General features: G+C 39.2%; 1 protein-coding gene across 2 annotated transcripts in view; it reads right to left on the minus strand.

The window, feature by feature from the left end:
* MPPED2 (metallophosphoesterase domain containing 2) overlaps positions 1–17,365 on the minus strand; it is a 108,130-nt gene that overhangs the window by 68,821 nt on the left and 21,944 nt on the right. For both annotated transcript variants that reach the window (XM_069857491.1, XM_069857489.1), the window contains exon 3: positions 2,450–2,631. In XM_069857491.1, the coding sequence (XP_069713592.1) occupies positions 2,450–2,631 (182 nt within the window). The remainder of the gene's footprint in view (positions 1–2,449; positions 2,632–17,365) is intronic.

Consider the following 17,365-nt stretch of genomic DNA (forward strand, 5'->3'; position numbering starts at 1 on the left):
GGTGGATAAGAAACTGGTTGGATGGTCGTATTCAGAAATTAGTGGTCAACGGCTCAATGTCCAGATGGAGATCCGTGACAAGTGGTGTCCCTCAGGGGCGCGTACTGGGACCAGTGCTGTTTAATATCTTCATCAATGATATAGCCAGAGAGCTCAAGTGCACCCTCAGAAAGTCTGCAGATGACACCACACTGAGTGGAGCAGTTGCCACACCAGAAGCATGAGATGTCACCCAGAGGGACCTGCACAAGCTGGAGAACTGGGCCTGTGTGAACCTCATGAGATTCAACAAGGCCAAGCACAAGGTCCTACATCTGGGTCAGGGCTATCTGCAGTTTCAAGACAGGCTGGGGGACGACATGATGGAGAGCAGCCCTGCAGAGAAGGACTTGGGGGTGCTGACTGATAAGAAGCTCAACATCAGCCAGCAACGTGTGCTCACAGCCCAGAAGACCAACTGTACCCTGGGCTGCATGAAAAGAAGTGTGGCCAGAAGGTTGAGGGAGGCGATTCTCCCCCTCTGCTCTGCTCTCATGAGAACCCACCTGGGGTACTGTGTCCAGTTCTGGAATCTCCAACGTAAGAAGTACATGGAACTGTTGGAACGGGTCCAGAGGAGGCCACAAAAATGATCAGAGAGATGGAGTACCTCTGCTATGAGGACGGGCAGAGAGAGTTGGGGTTATTTAGACTGGAGGAAAGAAGGCTCTGGAGAAACGTTATAGCGGCCTTCAAGTACCTGAAGGGGGCCACAAGAAAGTTGGGGAGGGACATTTTACAGTGGCATGGAGTGACAGGATGAGTGGGAACGGCTTCAAATTGGAAGAGGGAAGATTTAAGTTAGACATTAGGAAGAAATTCTTCACAATGAGGGTGGTGAGGCACTGGAACAGGTTGCCCAGGGAAGTTGTGGATGTCCATCCCCTCCGGAAGTGTTTCAGGCCAGGCTGGATGAGGCTTTGAGCAGCCTGGTCTAGTTAGAGGTGTCCTTGCCCATGGCAGGGGGATGGAACTGAATGATTTCTAAGGTCCATTTCAAACCAAACCACTCTATGATTCTATGATAGGTTATTACAAATAACATTCAGCAAGTTTGAAGAAGATGACTTCCACTGTGTCTCATCCCTCAGCCTACATACATATCTACCTACCCCTCCTACTGCTTCTTGCTTCCCTGTCCTGCAATTACATTCCTAGAAATAGGGTAGTTTTGCACACATAGAATGTAGTACAGCTTTCTAGAAATAAGAATGATAAAACTAAATTACAGTAACATTGCAGTATCTGGAAGCCACAATCCCACATGCACAGACAAGAAAAAGAAGAAAAAAAATTCTTTCAAATTGGGCCATGGAAATCAGAAAAGGTCAGAAGGAAGATAAAAAGAACAGTATGGAGAAAATGCAAAAGAAGGCGAAAAGATGGAGAATGTGGAAGCTCTTCTATTTAAAAATTCCTTTATACATCTAAATGTTTTTTACTTATCTCTTTAAGGGTCAGCCAAGGAACTCCAGTGGAATAAAATGATGCATTAAAGGCACGTAGAGGTATGGCCATCATACAGCAGGCAAGGGAGAGGGTGTTGATGGAGGTAAAGCCTGATAACAAAGCTATGCTTTCAAAGGTTTTATATAATGCTGTAAATTCATTCTAATGTTTCTTGAGGATCAGCTGCTCGAGCCACTTTCACCTCTGCATGTTTCTAGTGCAAACAGTGACATGGCAACACACAGACAGCCCACCAGTGGCATTTGTAACAGGAGCCTCCTTCACAAGTTCCCTTCTTCATTTTGGTCTTCTGCTGTTGCAGTTTGGTTGCTCTCAACTGTAGCAACACACTATCAAGCCACTGCTATCAAATATAGCAGAATAAGAAATGCATTCTACCAAAGAGGCACTGAGTGCCTGCATTCAAAGTTAAAATGCCAGTACTCCAACTCAAAGAGGCAATCATACGAATACCACCCCAAAAAATTCTCCTTCTCCAAACAATATTACTGATTTTGCCTTTCTATATTGTGGGAAGAAAGATTTTCATTGTTTCCAAATACGTTGTGGCTTTCAGCATGACTCTAAATTATGGTAAACCCAAACTACAGCAAGCAATAGTTTTGGCTGTGGATATAAAACCCCATAGCATCAACTAAGGAGACATTGTGTATATTCATACAAGATGCCACCACCGCCTCAGCACACACAGAAGTCTACATAGACCTTGCTATGGAATGACAGAATATTTTCCCCCAAGATAATGCAAAAATACAGCAAAGTCTCTAAATTTGTCTTAATTAACAGAATCATACTGAGGCTAGAAACAGCACATCACATGAAGACAAGTGAAGCAAGGGTGGGGGGAGAATTTCAAGTGCTCTAATTCAATTAGGAGGCAGTGACTGACACTTGGACAGGAGGGGTTAATTGGGGTCACCAAAACGCAGTAATTCCTTACCTAACCAGTCATTAAACTTCTTAACCTCTGAGGGCAGTCCCAGTTCGGTGAAATCGCCCGTGTGGAGAAGGATGTCCCCATAAGGCATCTGGATGCCATCTGTTCTGGAGTGTGTGTCTGAGACGCAGACAAATCGCGTGTGGCCGGCTGGTTTTGGAGTGTCATACGGGATAGGGTCGACCCTAAAGCAGACACATAAAGATCTTGTAACAGTTACAAGGTTAAAACCCTCACACCTATTATTTCAGATATCAACATGGATCTATCTCTATAAAAGCGTGCAAGCTCACACACACATCCATTTACACACAATACGCTGAACAAAATGACTGTAGTGCAACACTGCCACATATACAGAAGGGACCACACTGCTTCTTCAATACTTACCTGGTAAGACAGGGAGATTGAAAAAAACACAAGATACAACCAGTTACTGACATTAAAGTTAGTTTAAACACTGAAGAATATGGATTGAAGAGAATTTGAATTCAAATATATTTTTTCCATCATCTGCCTTACACATGAACAAGCACACAGGCTGTTAAATAAAAGGTCTCACAGGCTGGCCTGCAACAGGCTCTCACTTGAGCTGAGCAGCTTAGCATACGATTTTCTTCAAGGGCATAGGCACTCCTACAGATTCCAGCAGGAATTATTTTTTTTTCCTCACACACACAATCAGGTACATTCAGGACTGCTTTGATGAAGCCTGGAAATTGCAGGACTTAGTCTAATGTCAACTTCATACCCTTATACAAAATTCTGAGCTCTTCTTCCCAAACTCTGTCAAGTCAGAAACTGATGTGGCAGAGCACTAAGCAACCATAGATAAAACATTTTTTTCTACAGCCATCAATGTAATAACTTTAGTTCCATGGGTTATGTGCAAGCTAAATCCATTAATTTGATCTTATCAACTGTATGTGACCCAGCACAGAAGTTTTGTTTGAGGAGCTTTGGGCTTTGTTTTTTTAAATTTAAGCAGAACAGAGGAAAATAATACGGGAGAGAAGTCCTTTATGCATACTTAGCAGTTAGGAGTTCTAATTCGTAACAGAAAAACTTAGAATACAGTAGGCAACCCATTGTCTACTTTGGAATAGCAATTACTTCTCTGCAGAGTTACTATAATTCGATTTGCTCAACTTAACATTTGAATAGCACAGCATCTGGATTAGCACAACAGAAAACCCTACCCCAACTCCACAGAACTTCAACCCATTCCATTGATGTGCCACTTTGATCATGGTTAGAGCTTAGCTTCAGCTAGAAATTTTGAGGTATGTAGGAGTTATGTCAGAATAACTGTCTGCTTGCGTCTCCAATTAACAGAGCAGTGAAACCAAGCTCTAAATATTTTAAAGCACCCAAAATAATGCTGCTCTAAAACTTATTAGAACAAACTGACATAGCAGACATTCCAAAATCAGTGCCTGAAAGTAAAAAGAAAATCAAATAGGTTTTATTATTTGCTTTCCACACTGAAAAGAAAAACAAGCAACTAGTATACATCACTGTGAATCTGTTTTGCTTAAATTCCCATAATTGAAATGAGATGTAGGATCAGTAATAGAAAATAAATCACAAATCCTAAGAAAATACAGACTTTTGAAGTAATTCCAGCCAAAGCACTACATATGATTGGTTGAGCCATACAACTGGCTACCACTACAGAAACTCACTGCAAACATCTGAACTCTGACAATCAATGGATTCTTCATCTCTTCAAGAGTCAGAAATTAATAAGGTTATTGTAATTGTAGGCCATAGTGCTTTTGTATTTGATGTCTTCCTTCCAAATACTGAAGGTAAGCTGAAACTTTATTAATACTATGTCACGTAGTAAATATGAGGGTCTCCAAATCAACATTTCCACACTTCCAAGTATGTTCACTCCAGAACATCAAATGAACACTAGCTTTCATCAGTACCACATACCTTGTTCTGATAATCTCTGCTTAAACTACTACCAGCACTGCCTGCTTATGGGAAGTCCAAATTTTATTTGCACGCAGAAGCTATGCTCTTGCTATTCTCTGCAGTTTGCTTCCAAACAAACCTTGTTTTGCTTTATCTGATCCCTATTAGTGTGTGACACTAAAATCTGATTTAGAATTTTTTGTATTCATGCACTGACTTACAGAAAATTCTATAATCAAAATTCATTAAGTTCCTGACCCTTCTTTCTCTTTACAAATACTATGATGTTGCCAAGAAACCTTTTTCTACAACTTAGCTTAATTTCTTCTTTTATTCGCTTGTGCTTGCCTACTAAGTTTTTGAAAGTGAGATACTGAAGGTTATTGTGTTCAGCCCATCAATCTATCTTCCTCAAAATAATCCTTCAAAAGAAACTTAATAAAAGTGGTGCTATTTCCAGTCCTAAAGGCTCAAGTTTTCTTTTCATCCAGAGCTACAGTATGGCAAACAATAATGCAAGATTTTTCTTTCACAATACATCACAAGAGGATTGGCCTCTGAACTTGTACGGTCAGCTACCACAAGTAGGCAAGGTGCTTCCCTTTCACCACTGTTGGTAACACACTGCTTGCTAGCAGGCTTCTGTCTGGGCTGTGAATGTCATCCCTTCTTCTAGTGGTCTGCTTACCTCACCACCCAGCTCTTGGGGATTATAGACCGGCATTTCTAAAAGCTCTTTAACAGTTATGCATCTGACCCTCATTGCAATTCAACAGAAAATAAAATAATTATTATATTTCAGCCCTGCTCACAACCAGTCCCTGCTGAATCAGAGCACATACCTAAGAAATTCAACACATTCTTTACCATTTGCTCCAAACACAGTGCATCCAGCTAACTTTGACACTCTCCCTCATCACCATTACTCCATTATTTTTCAGTATTCTTCATCTGGTGGACTGAAATACTTTACAGGTTATTTGAGCATTGTATTTGGAAAAGCATGCTCATGGAAAGATGCAGTAAGTGTTATTCCAGAATAATAAAAATGCTCATACATTAGGATTAATCAGGAAACAGAACAACTTAAAAAAAAAAAAAGAGGGAAGTATCAAAATGAATGAGGACTGGTTTTGCCTCAAATTAGTAAATTATTTTGGGCACCCAACTTCATTTTCGGAGAGCTGTTAATGGGTACTTGTCTATCCCAAGATATCTTGCACCTGAGAAAATCAGGCACTCTAGTGTTTTTTCAAAAGTTTATAAGAGCTAGAATGAAATCCTGTAAGGCAGTTGAGCAATGACTGCTTTCTAAGATCATGACAGTAATGTAAGATCTGTCACATTTAATACATTTATGACAAGGGTTTAGAAATCAGAACGGACAATGTAATCTTCATACACTTCTAGAAGAACCTTGTTTATCAGATAATTACTCGGCTTTACTAAACTGTCCTTACCACCAGTTGTTTTCATTTAGAGTAGGAGTCCCTCAGGTACAAACCTCAAATGTACAGTTCCTCACACATTGCTGCAGCTGAATCAAACGGCAGCGTAAACAAGGATCCAAGCCGGCTTGCTCAGCTATCACTGATCAATGTCTTCCCCCAAAACCACAGTTACCACGGCACTTCCAAGAGAACAGGGCCGTGTACAGAAGCAAAGCGACTGCTGCCCCTTGCCCTGTGGGCTTTGCCCATGGCAGCCCACGTGTGATGCTGACTGGGATGTCAGCACCCGATGCTCTTCCCAGGAACTGGGAGCTGTATGTTGTCCTCATCCATCAGACAGCAATTTTGTCATGGCTTTACACTTTAAAAGCAGAGATTGAGTAAATAAGCAACAATGAGCAAGGCAGATGTTATCAAAGGGATTTTAACAGCAAGGCAGGAGGGCCGAATTCAGAAATTCGTAGAGGAGGGCCTTTCACATGCAAGAAGGCAAAGGACTTGGTACAGGATGTCACACCATGGAACAGGCATGTTAGCTCTGTATTTCAGCCCAAGTTTATGCTAGTTACTCATAATGATGTCATATAAATTAACACCATTAGCAAGTACCTCCAAGGCAGAAAGGGCAGTGCAGCCCCCAACCCCAAGACACAGATGGAGGAAGAATTAGACAGGGACCCTGCTTTCAAGAAAATTTAGAAAAGACACAAGCATTAATTTTTCTGAAAGAAATTAAAAGATAATTCTGCATCGGTGAGTTATAATGCTGAAAACACACGGCTCTAGGTTAGCAGGTCCCTGGGAATGCCTGTGCTTTGAGAGCTGAGTGTGGGTTCCACCTTTTCACTTCCCTGCTCTCTTGTGTTTTGAGATATGCAGACCCCAAATCCCCTCTTATGGAACAATTCCCAAGAAACCAATTCATCCCTGAAAACTGAATAAAAATCTTAAATATTAAGACAGGAAGAATTTTCAGTTCCTAACAATGAATAAATCACTCAGATGAATGCAGCACCTATGGCCAGACAAAACATTTACAGATGATGAAAATCCTTCCCCCTGCCCCAAACTCTACAATTCAAACCAGCACTATTACTGCTTACAGCTTAAGCTGGTTCTGTTTTGGCTTTTGCTACAGGTGGACAAGTTAGTAGTTGGTGCAGAAGATCACATAGTTTGACTTCTTCCCAGGCTCACCAGATGCATTAACAGGTCCATGATATATGAGTCCATGTCCTTCTGAGACCGTGTCACATTGTACAACATCTTTTCATCTCTTAAAAATTTCTCCATTGGGTTATACCTGCGAGTGAATTTGTGAGTTTGGTTTTTATGACACCTAAATTAGTATTAATTATAAATCCATTTAGGCATAGACCACGAGTCTGTGTACCACATAAAATGTGTGTGCTGTTGCACATATTCTACTGTTTCGGGAGTCATTTGGAGACACATTCTATTTTAAAAACTATTCTATTTTAAAAACATATCTATATTACTAGCTTTTAAAAAACCACCTACTCATACTTGCTATGAACAGTCATAGTTTTATTTATTTACAGTTTAGCTGTCTTCTTCAAAATCTTTATACTTTTCCTGCTCTTTTTCAAAGAGCCAGTTATTTCAGTATATTTATTTTAGGATTAAAATACAAGCATTTTCTGCAAAAACACTTTTAAAAGCTTGTTTCTAAGTGCTGTTAGGTTCCTCTCCTCAGCTAAGGCAACAAATACAATTTTGTTGAAACTGAAAATCAAAACCCACATATTTTCTATTTTTTTTCAGCTTTCTTTTTCTTTGAATTCATTCCTTTACCCCTACAAATGCTCTCTCTGAAAAGCCAGTTGAGGAGATTCCTGTAAATACTCCTTGCTACAGTACTTAAAGTATTTGCTACTGTGGCTAAATCTCACAGCTTTGTTACATCGTGAAATTTGTTATTTCTCTTAAAGCCCAGTCCTGGAACTGGGTGATCATGAGAGACGTGTGCCTTAATTATTTTTGTCAAAATCTACCATTAAGTCTCTCAGTTGAAGAAAAATGCATCAAATGCATCAATATGCCCTGCAGATGTTCAAGATATTGAACGAAAATAAAACATGTGTAATTGTTCTTATTTTTAAAAACATCTCAGGACCATTAGGCCAACTTTGTAATTTTAGAACCAGTTTTTTATGCCACAAACCAGAGGACTATATCAAAAGCTAACTGTAAACACATCTATATTTTGAAACAAAAGTTTAACGTCTGAATTTAAAATCTCCAACTCAAAACATTAACATTAGTTTCAAAACATGTCATTTGGTTTGTTTATTACACTGATATGAACACAAACACATTACTAAAGATTTCATATGCTATCAGATTAAAAACCAGAACCCAAGCATCAAATGTGGAGCAGACACAGTTCTTTACTAGAACTTACTCGCAACCTTCTGAGCTGCTTCATTCTACCAAAGCTACAAGGGAGGAAGCTTTCTGCACCTGTATTGCTCTGCAATTGCATCTCCCACAGCTGCTCTGGATGCAGTTCCCCAAATTTGTAAGGCATCTTGGAAGACCCAGGTACTTTCTCTTTTTCTCCCATACTGAAGCACTCATATTTCTTACAATTATCACAATGGCAGCACGCATCTCAACACCGAACACTGCAACTCCCCTACATGCCACAGCTGCAGGATGCTGGCAGATGGAGCCACCACAGCAACAGCACGACGGGAACAGCCTTCCCACACGTCCTACTCGCCTGTGGCACCCCAAGCCCGGACAGGCAGAGCAAGTGCATCTTCTCATTCACCACGATGAAAACGCCAGCGAAAAGAACCATCAGAGCCAACAGCACACAGCCAAGACCAAGGTTCCTGGAGGATAAAAGTCCATAAAAAGAGAAATGACACTAAAAGAGGCTGTAAGACTGCTGAGATGGTGCCAGAGACCTTGTTTTTTTCCAAGGACTCGTCAGGCCCCAGGGGTTTTATCCAGCACTCTCTCATTGACCACAAGCTCACTCTTGTTTGGATCAATGCAGCCCCAGCATGCACGGCTGAGCCTCCCCAGCTGCTCCATCCCATTGGTTTTGTTCCCTGAACTGGCTCAGCTTACTGAATCCAACAGGCATCTTTAACTTTGAGTTATCTCACTATGATTGCCAAGGCAGATGCTGGTTTCCCAAGCATAGCTGGGTATCCCAATCCTAAACAAGACTCTACCAGATGAGTCGTGGGAACTGATTAAAAGGGGTAGAAGAAGTGTGTCTGGAAAAGGAGGATGAGATGAAGAAGACTATACCACATTCAGCTGATAATAACTGTTTTGATTTTCCTGTTCAAGAAATCCTAGTACTCATGGGTGAGGTCAGACACTACGGGTTACTGAGGCTTTCCTCAGCCAAGAGGGCAAGCAATGAATTGGAGAAAAAGCCAGGTAGGGTGGTGGGAGTGGAAGGAAAACCAGCACGGTGAACACTCTGCTAATAGCACACCACTTGCCATCAAAGAGGAGAGGCAAAAGCCAGTGCACCAGGCAAGAAAACAATGGCAGGTCAGCAACTTCCAATAGGGCCACCTCAGCACCTCTATCCTTACTTCCAGAGCTTCCCTCCCACATCCACCTGGTATTGGAGCCCTCACTGGCAGCCCCTCCAGCACTAATGTAAGGACGTGAAAACTCAGCACACGTCACACTTGGTTGTCACGCAGATGACTGACCACCAGACCTGCTGTGCCAACAGTAAGGACCTGTGGGACTGGAAACTCACGCTAGTCCATCAAGAATTATTACCACTTTGTGACTTGAATTTAAAACTTGCAAGCAAAATACGGCTTTTATAAAGTTTTTTTTTTTGAAGGTGTAGGGACTATTTTATAAAAATGCCTTGGCAAATAGATTAAGTTCTCAGTATTCATACTTGATCTCATGATTTTGAAAGAGAAACTACAAAAACTTCGGTGAATGGGCCAGGCAGGTTATCAGATCATGTTGTACACTCAAGTGAACGGTGGGCTGCATGCAAATTCTTACAGCATAAATCCAGTGCATCATACAGATATCCAGACATCTCCAGGCAGAAAAACATATACATATACAAAGCTGATTTTGTTATACAACACATGCTGAACGACACAAAGCTAAGTACCCATTTCCTCTCAATAAACACAATGAAACTCAAAATACAGCACTGCTTTAGATGGCCACTGTCATCCATTAATTGTTTAAATCATACACATTAGTGCTTTTGTTAACTTGACTCCATCTTTCAGTATGGCCAAATACCAAAAAAAAATCTGTTTTCTTCTCGGATTAAAAAGAAAGGGATGCAAATATCTTTCAACACTCTTACTGGTAGATCTTATTTATACAAGCTCAGGTATCTAAGAATAGAACACTTCAAATTAGCCAGAAAGCCACACCTCTTCTGGAAATCTCCACGTACACATGTCACCTATCAAAACCTTACAGGAGTTCTGGAAACGGTAAAGCAGAGGTCTGGTATTTTTTTCAGAAATTGCATTAATTGCATATTGGCGCAATGTGGGAAAAAAACCTAAATTACATTAACAAACCCACAGGAGGACTCAATGCACCACTCAGCAGCTTAGTGCTAGCGTTTCCAACAATTATAGCTGCAGGGAAATGATGGATCTTTTTATTACAGGTTTTTGAGCTGTTTCACTTCCAGTGAGATTTATGAGATTAAACAGAAAAGACCTATATTATCCACTGTCATCATTTGGTCAAATTTAAGAAAACCCTCCTCTCTAAGAAATTTGTATTATAATACATCTTCTCAGCCCAATACAAATGTCAACTAATTAAGAGTCCTAACTCTGTTAATCCCAGATTCTGATCAGTAATAAAACGAGAAAGAAGTAAAATCCAGATTTTCTATGGTGTTCTTTGGGGGCAAATAATTACAAATAGTCCTTTTTCTGAAGTACCTAACCTCCTTTGATATTAATGGGAATTCAGAAACTGAATTGATTGAGCGCTTTTGAAAATCCTATGAATCACACCTTTGCAGATGAAATTGCTTCATGCTGGAAAAAATACCTTCTGAAATTTGGGTATAAGTGGCTTTCCAAAGGTTAGATAAGCAAAACAGAACTGAAAAGAGTATCAACAGTAGTATCAGCATTCCTCTAAATTCCAGGCAAATGTCTCCTTTAAATAAAAGAGTAAATTGCCTTTTTTGTGCTAGTATGGTTTCAATTATTAAGAAGTATTTTCCCATATTCTTTTGTTGTTGCTGGGGGACTGATATAAATTATAACTTCCCTCCATCCTGAAGACTCTTTTGTTGACTAAACCACACGCACTAGGAAGGTGTGTCAATAAACTGTCTACACTAAAGGCAGATTTTTACTTCCCTACTATAAGCTCTACAACACCCACTCATTAACTATACTCGATGTATACCCCAGCATCCCAAGCCCCAAATTTTAATTTAAAGACAATGAGATTTGAAAAACTCGCATTTTTCTATCTCAGCAAGAGTGAGGCTGAATTAATGTGTGGTATTCCTCCAATTATTTCAATTGCCTAGGTCATAAAATGGGGTGGACTTATTTCTAGGGTGGAAACTAAAGAGAAGGCTTTAGCCATTGCTTCAATAGTAGAACTTTTTTTTTTCAAATTCTAATGCAAAAAAAACCCCAAACCAAATAGAAGTAGATGTCCAAGATGGATTAAATTTCATTTGTTTTGCTCTAACTTGACAGATGAGAGGGCTTATAATGACAAGGTTCCATCAAAAAAAGAATTGTGTAAGAGAAAATACAGCAGCACATACTCCCTTTCTTATGCCCATTTGTATTAAGAATGAAATCTGGAATGTCTTAAAATACAGAGAATTCATAAGCACAACTCAATACTTTCTCTTGCAGATAATAAATTCAGCAATAGACAATACCTGTCAGGTAATAAGGCAACTGGACAACTGGACTTGAAGGCGTACAAAATTTTTAGAAGAACTGATTATCTTGCAGAATTTGTCATGAAATCTAAAATCTCTCTTCGTGTTTCAGAAACAAATACTTGGGATTGAGCCTAGAGCTTTTGCTGAGAAACATCTGAGGTTGGCTCTTATTCTCTCCTGCCACCATATATATTTGGTCTAAATAAGTGCAGTAACTACTAGAAATTTCACTGATTTCCAGCTCAGGAAATAGAAGTGTTCTTTAGTCCACAAGTTAACTATATAGTGCAAGTAAGAAATGCCGCACTAGGCCTTCTCAATCATTCTCCTTTCTGACCTGCAGGTATGACCCTCTGCAGGGATGAGATGTGATTCCATCTCTATGCAAGCAGTGTTAGACCCTCCTAACCAGAGTGTTAATCACGAGTCTCTCTCCTACTCTGCCTTATGATTTGACTTCCACAGGAGTGATGAAACTGAGTCCAAAAAGCCTGTTCAAATGAAGGACAATTCATGCTGGGCAAAAACCATCAGTTCCCATTTTTAAGTTACTAAGGGCACAGAGTGCCATCAACATGCCTAGGGAATTGTCATTGATGTTAGTAGGAGATCAGTGAACAAACAGAGCAGAACATGTAACTCAAAAAGAAATTCCCTAGTATTCTGCAGCATCAGATACTACTTTAAGGAGGTAAACTGACAGACACTCTATGTTCTCTACAAAATCCATTTGTGAATCTGAATCAGTACAAAAATCTGTCTCCGTTAGGATGTATATTCTCTTCTGCATCTAAGCTCTAACAAACTTTTTGAAGATATGAGTAATAAAATTATTCCCATTGAAATCTGGGCATTTAACACTCTTTTCTTACTAAATAAAACTTCATAATAGCTATGTTGTCTTAAAAGGCTTATTGCCACTCAGTCTCATGTATATGAATTATTTCAGCCCTTGTCGAAGGTTTCACCCTCTGGCTTCTCTTAAGGTTTAAAAGGCTTCCTGCAGGGAAGACAATAAAATGTAGACAACTTTAGAAAGAAGGCTAAATTGCTAAGTCCTTGTTTTTAATACAAATAGAGAGAGGCCATTATTAACTAGTTTCTACTAACACCAAAATACAGATTTCTACTCAGCATCCAGGCTACAGAAACGCTCAGCACAGTAAAATGGTGATGAAAATTATGTAAGCTTTCATGTGATACAGTCAGGCAGCTGGCCTAGTATTTCTATATTCCTAGTAATTCTATTGCCACCAATTTTGACGCCAGTCATCTTAAGCTCAATTTGAGTTCTAGATTTAAACTGGTCTATGGAGAATCTGAATCAGTCTCAGGATGTATAGAAGAATATGTATTCACTTTGTTTAATTTTCATTGAAGTAGGGAAAAAGAATACTAAGTTCTGCTCTTAGGTGTATGCTCTAAATCCTTAACAGTAACTTTGCTGGAGACACAGAAACATAAAAGACAACTTTCAGCACTTACTGGAGAGAATTTTACACGTTTATCTTTCTGTTCTTTATCTTTCTAATCCAAGTGTCTTCATTACAGCTAACCATTTCCAACATCCATATCTAACATGGAACCCAGTCCCAGACAGAACTGGATTCAATCAACAAAATGCTGCAATTCTTTAGTGACTGAATTGGAGAAGGCTGCAGTGTGCTGTACTGCAGATACTGAAAGCAGGTTCTTTTATTTCTAAAAGATTGTGCCAAACACTTCCAGCTAAAAAGATTATACCAGATAGCTTTCTCCCTCCTTTCTCTCTCTCCAGTATTAAACAACTTACAACAAGGAAACTGCAGGTCAAATAGTATACATTCCAAAATACTTCAAGAGAAAAACATTAGTATGAGGGAGAAACAGCTTGGTAGATAAGGCTATAGCAGAAGAAAAAATCTCATGTCTGCACTAGCGGAACACTGCATGCATCTTCAGCTAGAGATACTTCTTAGAAATGTACAATTCATTCTGACTTAAATCCTTCCCCCCTATATTCTCTTTTTCAAATCTCACTTATTATTTGAGGTTCTCATATACTTTCTCCTAAGCAATGAGTACTTACATACTAGAGCCTGCTGAACTCAGCACCAATGCCTTCTTGAAGAAAATTTTAAAAATCCTATGGATAAGAACCAGCACTGAATGTTTTTGTCACACCATCACTGTAACTTATCTATGGCATGTATTTGACACACACCACATTTAGGCAATATTATAGGAAGCTCTACTGCATATATGATCAGGAGGTTTTATCAATAATGTAGTTAACAGGCAGAGGGTTTGTGGGCAACCACTGAGTTATAGGTTATCTAAGTACATTATTGTTTTGTTTATACTTCTATCATAAAAATTAATGACTTAAAAGTCCTCAGTGGGAATATCTGGGACATTCACATTATCAGAATCGCTACGGACTTCTATAGTTAGCAATTATTCTTACTGGGTCAAAGCATTTATTTCCAAATATGTACCCCCAAAAATCAAATAAATCCAAAAATGAATTATAGTCAAGATAGAAATCTACCTCAGGGATGCTTTTAGAAAACTCAATTTAAAAATGCATTTACTTTCTCTTCTATGGCAGTAACAAAGGCATTGGAAAAGAAGGAAGAACCACAGAATCATTCTGATTTCAATACTACTTACAAGTCAATTCCAAAGCCAAATAATCTGAAATTGTTCAATATGCAGTTTCCATTTCTGTATAATAGTAAGGTATTATCACACATTATTCAGAGTTTGTTAATTCTACAAACCCACTTAGTAGTCATTTAATATGCAACAGAACACAAGACCCTGAAAGCTTCGAAAGTGAACTGCTTTCCAAATCCTTGTGTTGAGCACTATCAAAATTTTGGTTGACATGGCAGATATAAAAGTGCACTGCAGAAAGTCATTTCTATGCCAAATACAAAAAGAAAATGTTTTGTAGCTTTGAAATTTAAAGAACATCACTCTGAAAAGCTCCAGAAAGGAGGGAGACAAGCTGCACCACATAACATTTTATGATACAAAATGAGATGCAGGCAATGTAATTGCATTTGCATTCTTTATAACCGAATCACATAAGAGAAATCTCACTGATTACACTTCAACACAAAAGAGGGGATTTCACTACTTCAACCAATGTAAAAATTATGAAGCATCCTATCTGCAGCAGAATAAATAGAAACCATCATTTAATACTTAGATGAGAATAACCAAGGTGGGTGAAATTCATCCTGCTGTGGTGGGTGCTGGTAAGGTATAAACTGAGTAAGGCAACATTTAAGCTCACAAAGTCAATGGTACTTAAGGGCTCACACACAGTCATGAATTCCACCAAACCCGTCATTAACAAACTAAAGACAGAGAAATCATACCTCAGATACCCCAAACCATGAGTTAAAAAAAAAAAACCAACAAAGCTAACAAAACACCACAAACTTACATCTTTTTCAACAAAAAAAGAATCTTTTTCAGTGTTTTTATTTGTCTGCTGGTTTCTTCAAGCTTGAGAATATGAGAAGGTTACGCTGTGTGAATTAAAAGTACCATAACATTTCCTATATGACTCCCCAAGGAGTCTAGTTATTAGGCACAGTCCTGCTGTCTGATTTAGCTTAAGCACTTTTCCTAGAGAATATGAGTGTCCACACCAAGAGGAATTTCAGAGTATCAGCTGCAGCTGCCTTTTCTACAGGAACTATCTGAATCAATTTTCCTGTATGGATACACACTTAGTCTTGGTTTTCATTTTCATACTCCTCTTAGTACTTAAAAGGAAAAGAAACGTTTAATGTTCTTAATATATATTCCATTAACAAAAACTTAAGGAAAGCTTCAACTACTTGAAAATTCACAATAGAACCAACAGCCTGACAAAACGAAAGCACACAAGTATATGGAATATCAGGGTGCACAAATCGTCAGCTATACTACTTTGGATGGGTTGTTTCTTTTTCTAAAAATATCAAAATCATTTTTGCTTTGACTGAGAATGTGTAAAATTGCACCTACCTACCCATTCACAGTGATTTTTCTCAGCATGCAAATGAAATGCTGGTTCTTTTCCCTGTCATTATGGAACAGGAAAAGACACCTTCCAGGGGCAGACTATGACAGAATTCCACAACAGCTCTGCAAGACTATGGGGAATTGCAAATTAAAAACAAAATGTTTCCTAGAGTTTTCAGAAAAAAAATCATTACTAAACATTGTGTAAAAGGCTGTAACTTAAAACCTCCGAGCACCTTTGATAGGCTGGGCACTAGTGGGGTATTTTCTAAGTAGGGAAACAGGCTACTTTAGTAAATCAGTCAAGGAAACAAAAAGAAACCTGACAACTGTTAAAACCTGGGAACAAGTGCCTTAACCATTTCTTCCTTTACATGTGGATCCGTTTGGTTTTTAGTTTTCTTTACACTTCTACATTCTAGTGCCACCACTGTAATTTCCATTTGGACAGCACGAAGTGCTCATGCTTACCGAGGTCAATCAAACCAGAGTTCACAGTGATGGTAGAGGTACAGGAATGTGAGCTAAGTGAAACTATTTTGTTCACATCTATACTTTAACAGGCATCTATATTAAACAAAATTAGCAGTTCAGATGCTTAGTTCTTTGACTGAAGTGACTAATTTCCTGCAACCTTTCTCCTCCTTCCTCCCTCCAAACATTTTGGCAACCAAGAACAGACTCACAGACTCTTTCATAACTAATACTGCCCTTAAGGGCAAAACTGGCAAGATAGTTCAGTCTGCTCCAGAAATCCCTTCTGTAACTGATTATTCCATGCAGTTGTACTCGACCGGTTTACTTTGGTCTATATAATCCTGAGCTCCTCCATCTTCTGCAGACTGTGAAGACCTAAGAATAACTACACCCCTAAAGGGCAAGACTGGCTTTTTCTAGAACTAAGAGGTTCTGGTCAATCAGACACCTGGAAAATCAACTGCTCTAAAGAATTGCTTTGTCTGCAGGCTGCTGGAGAAACCAAATGGTAACATGCTCAGAGGCTTTCTAGTAGTGCTTCATGCAAAATCAGTTGCTATCTCTAGCTCTTGGGTTTTTTCCATTGGTATCACCTAGAGTAACGAGGATCACATCTTTTTCTCTCCTTGTCAAGCAACATGTTAATTTTTTTTTCAATAATTATCATCTTTAACTCATGAAGTTATGCAGTTCTAAAGAGCTATGCTCATCCCACCCACACAAATGACATTTTCTTGTCTGAAACATCACAATCTCCCCAGAGACCATCTCACCGAAAGTAAGACCTTGCTGTTATTACGATTTGATACCCGTATACTCTTTACACTCTGCCACCAAGATAGCAGCAAATACAACTGTTTAATATATACAGCTGTATATTTTTTTGTAAAACAGCTAATTAAAGTGGCTGACAACCACTTCTATATAGATCAATGACGTTCACTGTATCACAATGCCCTTCCTTATAAGTCACTCTCCCTCTGTGCACACACACCCCAAACAATATGATCCAGTAAGTCACTCTGCCCTTGACCTTTGCTAAACAACCATGCCCAGAGAATAGCCCAAATTACAGACTTGCCACTGAACTATTTCTCAGCACGAGGCAACCTGCCAGGCGTACGTACTGCCAGACCCACGTACTGCCAGACC

The sequence above is a fragment of the Phaenicophaeus curvirostris genome, chromosome 5, assembly GCF_032191515.1.
Source record: "Phaenicophaeus curvirostris isolate KB17595 chromosome 5, BPBGC_Pcur_1.0, whole genome shotgun sequence".
NCBI lineage: Eukaryota > Metazoa > Chordata > Aves > Cuculiformes > Cuculidae > Phaenicophaeus > Phaenicophaeus curvirostris.